General features: G+C 36.2%; 1 protein-coding gene across 1 annotated transcript; it reads right to left on the bottom strand.

Annotated features, from left to right (window-relative positions):
- Positions 1-3: 3 nt before the first annotated feature.
- Positions 4-10185, bottom strand: LOC104912625 (disks large homolog 1-like; the record flags this gene model as incomplete). The annotated part of the gene is made up of 7 exons (XM_010716635.2): positions 4-1735; positions 4172-4263; positions 4652-4761; positions 6440-6612; positions 6861-6962; positions 8492-8542; positions 10053-10185. Coding segments are annotated over 7 exons (768 nt in total), but the record flags the coding sequence as incomplete, so codon positions are not given.
- Positions 10186-10397: the final 212 nt, after the last annotated feature.

Below are 10397 nucleotides of genomic sequence, written 5' to 3' on the forward strand. Positions count from 1 at the left end.
AAATACATTGTACAATGAAGTTTATTAGCTGTTCTCCTCTTTCTAACAAATGGAATGGATAGTGTTAATAATTCTTTACAAACCAAAGCGAATTTGGTTGTGAGACTGCATTGTGACTGCCATAAGTACACCTCCCTCATCAACAATCAGCTTCAAATAAGCAATGGCAGGTACCACGTCATACAAGAAATAGAGATTTTTCATTACTGAAGGTAGTATGTTTTGCTACAACATATTTATAACATTCTGCACAGAAGTTTGTGCTTTGCAAATGGAAGATCTTGCACCTATGCAATCCAAGATGAACATATACAGAAAAATAAAATGTATCGTTGACTCTGAATTCTCCCTTTGGTTAAGACATGCATATTACAAAGAAAAACAAAAAGAGACAAACACCTGAAATTCCGTAGAAAAGAGGAGAACTTGCACATATTTTTTTCTTGTAACTAATAATTCCCTGGACTTTTTGCCCAGCCACCACAGCCCGTTGACTTCATGTGATTAAGGAAGGTAAATTCTAATTTGTATTTTATTCAAACAAAAAGCTAGGAGTAGGTGGTAAAGAAAATATATATTTTTATATATATATATTTATACGTGTGCGCAACTATGTAAAGAAAATAATTCCCATAGTTACAGAGTTTAGTTAAAGAAAGTTTAATATATATATATATTTATTATAACAAAATAGGCAGTTATTGTGGGTAAAATATTCATTAAAATCTGACCCCTAAGAACACTCATTTTTAGGCTACGAATCGCTCTCTCATTGCCCCAACAACCATCTCTGCAGCTGTTTTCTGTATTAGTGCCAATGGAAATTTGGCATTCCTCTGAAAATACAAGGTTTCCTAGCACCTAGACATGTTTTAGGCTCAAAAAGTGTGATGACCATTATCTATAAACAATTTCTGTAAGACACTATAAATAGTGCTGCACGAGGAAGATTAAAAACATTACACATCTTTATCCCTAGCAATTTTATTGGCAAAAAAATGAAAAAATAGATTATAAGAATATCCATATGAAATTATGAAAATGAATATCCCTTGAGAAGGAGTGATGGGAGTTAATGAAAACGTTAACTCAAAATTTGAAAGTTTCTCTTTAACTGCCTGGAAAGAAAAAAAAATCTGTGAGAATAGAATTTAACTCAGAAAACAAAACCTGAAATTGATTGCGCTGACCAAACCATGCTATTAAAGTTAAGCGTGCAAAGTTACTCATGATTTACAGCTTCCTGGAATACAACTTTTCTTTCAATTGTTATGAAACTTTAAAAGAATGTCTATAAAGCTTTTTTGAAAAATCTTTGAAAGTTACTTTCCCTTAAACATTAAGGAATTTTACCAAGCAATCCCCTCCCACCCCCACCCCAAAGTAATAGCTGGTCAGGCCATTCCACTGTCATGTTTGAAAAATGGCAAACCAACAACACACAATAATACAAATTATTTAAACTAAGAGAGACATCAAATTTAAAGCGTTATGGGAACTGCAGAATGTGATGGTTAGGGTATGAACCACGCTGGGAGGAACTAGAGGCAGGCTCCACTGGAAGGGCTTAAGAGTTGTCAGATGTAGTGGGTGATATCAGTTAGAAAATGGAAAGCAAAAATCCGTTTTCATAATTTTTCCTTTGCTGGAACCCAGATGTAAGGCCCAGATTGTTCCTCTATGATCTGTTTCACTTGGTTGTAGATTTCTTCCAGTGTGTCTCCTTGGATAATAGCTGCAAAACATAATGTGGCAATCAGGAGTCATCTTTCTTTGCTCCTTACAGAAATCAAGATGCTCTAAACCAAGATGTTACTTTCTCTCACAGGGCAGCAAAGGGATTTTGGATCAGATCACTGAAGGAATGGATGCCTACTGAGAATTCGGATTCCTGTGCTTCTAGATGGACAGACATTGCTGACAGTTGTTACAGAACACACAAAAGCATGGGGTTAGGTTGTGGTTTTCCTTTTCGACTTATGTATATACAGCTAAGAAGGTTTATTTGCCTTTCCCAAATACAGGTTAGAGTTGGCCCAAGTCATTCCACAGACTCTGGTGCTCTTTTTTGATCCAGCTCTCATTTGCATTTCCAAGAGAAAAAGACAAGACTGCACAGGGCTGTGTCCTCATGCAGTCTGTGAGCACTAACTTTGGTTTTGGCAAGAGAGAACGTGAACTAATGGGATTTGTTGTACAGCAAATAGATTCAAGTTGTATATAGTTAAAATACAATTAATATTCAGATTCTTAGATACATTTTCTCCAAGACTAAAAAAAATAATTAGAAATGAGCCACGATGTGTTCTGACATATCAAACTAACATATAGTCTGGTGAGAGTGAAGGCAAAGTGAAGTTTGAGCTGCTCTTACCACACTTCAGCCTGAGAAAGCATTCACCGTGAGATAGCAACCTCTTTCTAATTGGGATCATCACCTCAGCATTGAGATAAGCCAAGAAACAAAGTTTAATGTGAAAGATAAATATTGGAGGTGGGCCAGATGTACTTCTTTGTGCATTAATTTATTACTGCTGCTTCCAAGCCTTTGTGTCTGTGAGGATGAGGTGGTTCACTTTTCAATAGTTCACGTGTAATCCTCAGCACAACAGCACAGTGGAAAGATGTAGAAACATCCTTACATTGCAAACATCTTAATTCCCCAGACGTTTCAACCACACTCCTTCCAAAGCCCAACACCCTCAAAACACAATATGGATGTGCTCTCCCTATGCTTTAGTGTGAAGTTTAAGTCAGTTTAAGCCTAATTTGCTGATGAAGTTGATTTCAGTTACTCCACATGATGCAGTATTTCTAACAGATTAGGGAATGCTCACACAATTTGCTGAGGCAGGTGAGTCATACAGGCAGCAGCAGTAAATGAGATTGGAATGTTTTGAAATATCTCTAACAGATTGCCTAAACTTAGCAAAGACAAATCTGCCCATGGGATGTTGCTATCTGCCCCAGCCAACAAGCCTTACACTTCTTAGAAGAAACATGGTCATGGGCACTAGAGCTCTTAAAAAAAGAACCATATTTTCAGGTATCTTCAATTTTGGCCCTTATCTTCCTAAAGAATTGCTTGATATAATACCCTAAGAGAACCTGGGCGAATACCAGCTGCTGACTAAATACTTAACATCTATTAAAATAAACTCATCAGTTTCCTAAACAACAAAACCTGACATAGTCGCAAATCATATGGTAAATGACTCTCTAAGATGAAGAATTTGCAATATACGTTGGAGAGTCCGATAGCTTTCTGAGGATAGATGGTTATAGAGTTATGGGAAGAGTGGGAGAGCTTGATGTAGGGATAAACAGTGACAGCTGCAAAGCAACTAAGAGGGAGGTAGACAAAAAGAGAGAGACTTAAGTTGCTCATTGGGTGGGCAGCACTCAATGTGGGGAATGAGGCAGCAGGAAGACTGAGGCAGGGAGTCTATTGGGTCTTTCAACATCCTCCCATATGAAGCCAGCAGGTTGAGCAGACTGTTTAAGGAAGGTCTGCATTTGTAGCTCTGCCCACAAAAAATATGTGGAAGAAGGAATTGGGCAGAGGTGACATGTCACAAAGATGGAGATGGATTAAAATATTGCCAAAGAATGTAATAGAAAAGAAAGGAGAGATTGTCTATCTAGGATACAAATAGAAAAGGCTCGCTCCTGTCCTCCTGAAGGTCCTAACTTAATTATTCTCCTCATTTTCATGCCATGATGAAAAAGTAAGCACAGCATCAGTGCTTGTAGTCTACCTCTCGCTGCTACAGTTAACAAACTGCATTTGTGCATGCTGCAGACCCTGCTGTCCAGTTTACAGAGTTATCACTACTAACCTTCTTTATTTCTTGATTTCAAAAATTGAAAGCAAATAAAAAGCTTTAGGTGTAAAATTTATCAACAAAGCAGACATCTGCACCTTCAATACCAAGGAATACAGTAGAAAGTTCCATGGTTTTAAAGAGTAAATTGAGCAACTGTTAAACTTATATAGATATTGAATTCACTGATCAAGTTGGTATCAGCACAGTTGCACTTGCATCTGTGTAGTTTTATGCTTCAGAACAATCACAGATAAGCTTGAAAAACAGCTCGACGTTATCTCAGTGGTGAGGCAACTATCATACAGCAAGCAATAAAAATTCAGCTCTGGCCAAGCAAAACAAACCTGTGAAGTGTTCAGTAAACTCTTGCTCCAGTTTCATTGCCCTCTCAAATGTCTTCCTGGCTTGTTCTTCCGTTAAGCGTTTATTCATCTCCCTGAGATTGAAAACATACACATAAAGAAGCTACCTGTAATCTTTGGAAATATAATTTTAAACCAGCGTGTGAGTATTAACCTAATAAAAGGCAGTCTCCTAAATGACATATCTAAGCAGATATGCGTCTAACTGGAGACTGTAGAGGGAATGAGCAGTTCTGACACCATGTTATATGGAATTATACTCAATGGCTGTCATTCTCAGTCACTCGTGGCTTGGATTAGAAACTTAGTTTAGTAGTCCCTAAAAATTCAATCCAGAAAGTTTCATGAGCAAAACAAATATTTACACACTTTTAAAAATTCAAGTATTACAATTATTTTCACATAATTTGCAACTGTCACAGTCTCAAACAATTTAGTCTGAGGTGCTTTGCTTTTACTCACATGATATTTTCCACTGTTTTGGGTTTAATAAAAATGGAGATTGGGTACAGCTGGGCAATCTGCAACCTTTTGATCGCATTACCAGAAACATCAAGAATACAATGTTTACCCTAAAAGTAAGAGAGAAAAGGAAAAATGGCAATAAGCAAAGTTTAAGTCACAGCTATGCATAGAATAATAACTTAGAAGAGAAACCACGTTTCCACCAAAGCCAACGAAATTAAAGAACCTGCATCAGTGATATCAGGATTGCACTAATGTAGCATTTGGTCCCACAATGCTCACTCCTCTGGGATCATGCATAACTTGAGATGTTCGTGACTCTTTTTCCACCCTCTCTGCATCAGAAGCTTCAGCCCAATCAACAATGCAGAATACAGAGCAGCTGTACATCAAACCACACCACTGTTTTAGGGTTTATTTAAGGATGTAGCCATGACAGAGTTTAGAAAAGAGCCAGATGCCTTGACGAACATTTTTGAGGGAATAACTGCCTCTGATGCCAAGCAAATCTGTCACCTCATAACAGTCAGATGGAACTGAACATAATCTTTCTCATTCACTGTCAGGTATCACACTGGGGAACACCAGGTTTGAGACCATGAATTACATTTATTTGGGCTGATTACTTTTTATTATTTAGGAAACAAATACAGCTTATTCCTCAGGGGGTTAAAGAAGAATGCAGCAGTGTTGTTCACCCGGTATTATTAACCTGCGCCAGCATTTCCTCATCTCAAAGATTCCTCCTATTCCTCAGCACCTCTTGTGTCTAATACAGTAATTTCTACTCCACATATGTTTATTTATTTCCTTTGAGTAGCATATGAACAATTTGTGATATCACCATTTTAGCAAGGGGCAGTGTAGGGGAAGTAGAACGGAAGGCCTTTGTTGGTAGTCTGAAATGAGGACATCTTTTTCATTAGCGGGAGACCAAGCAGAATTCTGCAAGCCAGGATACAAACCCACAAGCACCATAAAGACAATAGGTTACATATATCCTAAAACACATTTCCTGAATGCATTTTCCTTATCCTTTCCTGAGAGAAGGGATTGCCAGGGTCATTTACTTCTGTTCTATTGAGTAACAAAACCACAGAATTTCATGGAAGATTTAGATGTTGTACTAAGGGACGTGGTTTAGTGGGGAAATATTGGTGGCAGGTGAACGATGGGATAACCTTGGAGACCTTTTCCAACCTTGGTGATTCTGTAATCAATTTCAGGAGTTCTTAGAGGACAGATACATTCTTCCCACACAAAAAATGCACAACTGTTTGCTTAGCTGATGATAAATTTTTCCAGGATCTACTCCATGGATCCGGACGCTAAGCAGTAACATTAAATGAAGCTTATGTATGTTCCAGCACAGTATTTTTCTATTCACGCTGACCTGTCCACATCTTTCATGTGGTTTCTCTTCAAATGTGGCACATGCCCTAGGAACAGAGAATTAAGAGCAGTAACTGGTCTTTGTTCCCGTTTGTGATATGACAGCCAGTATTTGCTGTATTTGGCCCAACAATTATGCCAAGTGTTGAAGGATCTTGAACAATGGGTGGAAGACTAGATTGTCAGCACTTAAGAAGTTGCTCTTCTCTCACAGTTTGATCATGATGTTCTAATTGTTTCTCTTAAATGCATTTGTAACAGTGCTCTTTGTTTCTAGGTTTCTACAAAGTCATTTTAAGGTCAGAGGGTTCCCAGAGGCTTCTTGCCATTCTCCTATCCCCAACAGCACAGTCAAATAATCACCTCAGTAAACAAAAACTGGCACTGACTTACCTTTTCTGCTACTTCTCGCACTGATTGCACACTTGTTCCATAAAGATGATTATTGTACTGGCCAGCTTCAATGAATTTGTGCTCCTGAATATCCTTTTCCATTTGCTCTCGAGAAGTGACAAAATGGTAATCACGTCCATCCACCTCATAATCTCGTTTTGGTCTAGTAGTATCTTTAAATATAAACCAGTGACTTTTAAAGAAAAAAACAAAAAATGTTCCCCCTCCCCACAACATTCAAAAATAGTCCTCCACTTAAACTGCAAAACTGTAACAAGTAAAGAGAAGAATAACCATTAATAAATTTTATAAAGGTATCCTAACATTTTACCTCTATATACAGAGGTTAGGTCTATAAAGGAAGTAACAACACAAAACCAAAAACCCACTTATAAGTGCTTTAGTATCTGCTGAAACTTACGTGGAACACATGAGCCGAATTTGTCTGGAAATTCTGAAATCAGATCGTCGTTAATTCTGTCTTTCATGGGTCCCAAAACAATCACAGGTCGAGTATAGTTCACTGTTAAACATAAAGGAATAACTGAAGTTACATTTCAATGACATCACCAACCTTTAAAGTTTAGCAAAATAAGCTTTACCATATGGTAACTGTATTAATACCTAAAAGAATATGTACTTCTGAAGAGAAAATAAAAAACATGTTCAAGTATTTTCAATTAATACTGCAGTCAAAGATGTCAAATCTTTACTCTCAAATTCCTGTTCAGTGTAACTGAAGATGACTCTTGAATTCTGAAACCTTTTCATAAAGTAACATCCTTCATTCTAATGAAAACAGTAAAATGGGAAGTCTGAAAATCACTTCACTTCTTATTTCTTAAATTTCAAACCTGCCGTGGGGAAAAGCATTATTTCTAAACTCCCAGCTTTACATACTCACATAGCTATGGCTCCCTTAACTACTATCACTTTCATAAAGTGAAGTATAGCATCTTTTAAAGCATGCTTAATTTGTAACAGAGTTATAAAGACTTTTTAGTTGGAATTTATGGACAGAAGATACCAAATTATACTGCAATTAGTGTAACAACAGTAATATCTAAATATCTAGTCATAAGCATATCATTTCAGCCACATGAATTTTAGTTTTAAGTTCTGTCATTATTACACAAGTCTAAATTAAATACGGTTTGACTTGTAAAATACACTTTAATTCCTGAAAGTAATTCCAATTCACAAAAGGAATGTCTTGAATCTTATTAATTCAATCTGTGTATACACATGATATACATTTACTCTGTTTTTTACTGTATTCTGTATTTAATACATACCAAGCATTCCTTTTTTGAAGATCATATTTTTAATCAGATTATATATATACTATTTTATCAGATTACATAAAGGAACCATTAGCACCTGTGGTGGTGAATGGGAATGCTAAACATACATCTATTATATACAGAGAAAAAGGATCAGGAGAAGGTGAAAAGGAAATAATAGGATCCCCTTAAAAATCAGTGAAAAGAATTTTGCTCTAAATGTAAGTGTGGTAGGGTGCTTTCTCCCACTGATTTCCTCTGTATTCAAAATTTCTTTATTTTCTGAAGAAAAATCACATGGTGAACAACTAACAAAACAGCCACCCAAGAAGCAGCATGCAGGAATGCCAGACTGCGATGGTTTGGAAACATTTTAACTTAGGTTTTCTACAACAAACAAATTATCTACTGACATGAATTTTCCTGTGACAAAAAGGGAGCAGCAACATTGGGAATGCTACAGCAATGTGAAACAGAAGAAAACTATCATTTCTGAGGCTCACACGGATGAAACAAATATACCCTATTTTCCTTATGCAGAATAAACCACACAGTGGTGAGACATTAATTAGCACACCTTTGGATTGCATGCTAAATAATTTAGCAATTGTATTTAATAATTTATGCCTTTATGCTTTGTTCATTTTAATAGAGATAATACAAGTTGAAAATCAATGAAGAAGTTTATCGTAGCACTGGGTACATAAGTGCACATGAACCATTCTGATACCAGAGTCCAGTCACGTTACACTAAGCAAGCTCCACAAACCTTCTTGTTGATTGACTTGTTCGTAAGACAGGACATATTCCTCTTGGCCACCTAGAAAGGTAAATGCAAAGAAGTATTTATCGTTTTCTAAAGCAATAAATTTACGTCGAGTCATTTAATGAAGAGCAACAATACAGACATTCATCAGAATACATGTTACAGCGACACTGATGGAGGACGTTTTTAAAGAGCGATGAATTACAAAGCTCACAGAGATGCACCAAACAAAATTTCAAAGCATAAGATGCATACCGTATACAATTTCTTCAGCTATGTTAGCATGTCAAACTGACATCAAGCACAAGAAGTATTTTAAAGCAGAACTGAAATGCTCTTGCGTTTCCCCGAATGAAGTGCATGCACGGTGTCATTCACTGCTACAGGCATTGCCACCCTCTTCATGAGCACTTTCCATACTTTAAATGTTTCTGCAGCATTCTTCTACATACGAAGCTGACAGTCATGCATGGCTAGGTGTAATCTCTCCCAGTAAGTTTTTCATGAAGTGGCATTTAAATAAAGACCTTCAACCACTTCAATTCCACAAAAAAATATTATGATTGTATATATTTCACTGTTATTTCACTGGTAAGCTTTTAAAGATGAACTTGAAATTGAAGAATGTTCTGTATTGTTCTCAGCTCCAAAAAGCATATCAGCAGTGAATGAAACTAAAATAACTAGGCTTTGACCTTTAACAGCTGCAGGCTTCAAAAGGTTAGTGCAAGCATCTGAAATATACCTCAGTTGCCATCTCTCTAAAAGAACATCTCTAGTCCAACAAAATGTCTGAGTAAGATTTCTTGCATGGGAATCACTAAAAATCAACTCCATGACAGCAGAGAATTTGTAATTCTGAACATACAGGCTAAAATTACATGACAACACTATGAACTCTCAATAAAATACAGTGCTTCAATAACTCACTTGTGTAGCTTTTAGAAACATTCTTTTCAGTTCATAAGCCATACTCATAACAGCCGAAGGAACACACCAATGCTATCCCACAGCTTTTTAAAAAATAGATGGCAGATGAAGGCTTTTATATATTCATATATTGCTTCGATATACACGTTCTTTATTTAATAGCATAGTCCACTGATCTTTTAAATCTGAAATTTACAATGTCTAAGAGAAATAAGACTGACTTATAATAAATTTGCATTCCAGCAATACATGAACGATTTCTCCAAATTTTTAAGGTATTGCAAGTGAGTAATACATTAAGACAGACATGAAAACATGCAACCTGAATATTTTAATATCTCAAAAAGGCACTCATGCAAATGGATTTTAGGACAGTATATACTTTCAGAACCCTTTTTAGGCTAGGGAGAGGAACAGGGAATCACCAACTATCAACTTGTCCATGAAATATCCAGCCCACAGATAATTAGATACTTCTTTGGAGAAGTCACACTGCTATAAGGTTAAAGATTAGTTAAGCAAACTATCAAAGAGACAGTAAGAATTATAAAGCATCCCCCAATTGAGGCCAAAAAAGTATATATTGTCATTGCTTTTTCAATACTGTTGAAAAATGAGTATTAATAGAATGAACCTTTTGAACAACCGTACTCATCTGTAATCAAGATAACTTTTAGACAGCAGTAAGAAGAAATTAAAAAAATAATTTTAATAAAAAGTGCTTCGAATTCCACATTGAGATAAGTAAATCCATAATATTCGTAGTAAAATCAGGGCTTCTTAAGTAATATAGGAGTGAAAAACTAACTAGTAGTACCAGTGATGAACTTTAAACATAAATAAAGCAAGTTCTGAGAAAAACCTTGGGGAAAAAAAAAAGGGAAAGCAGCAAATTTATGGAGAAACAGTCAGAGTTAGATAGTTGTAATGGTACTTAACTTAAAAACAGTTAAAATTTGTAAGTTAGTCATATATGCAA

This window comes from Meleagris gallopavo, chromosome 11 (genome assembly GCF_000146605.3).
Source record: "Meleagris gallopavo isolate NT-WF06-2002-E0010 breed Aviagen turkey brand Nicholas breeding stock chromosome 11, Turkey_5.1, whole genome shotgun sequence".
NCBI classification, from domain to species: Eukaryota; Metazoa; Chordata; class Aves; order Galliformes; family Phasianidae; genus Meleagris; species Meleagris gallopavo.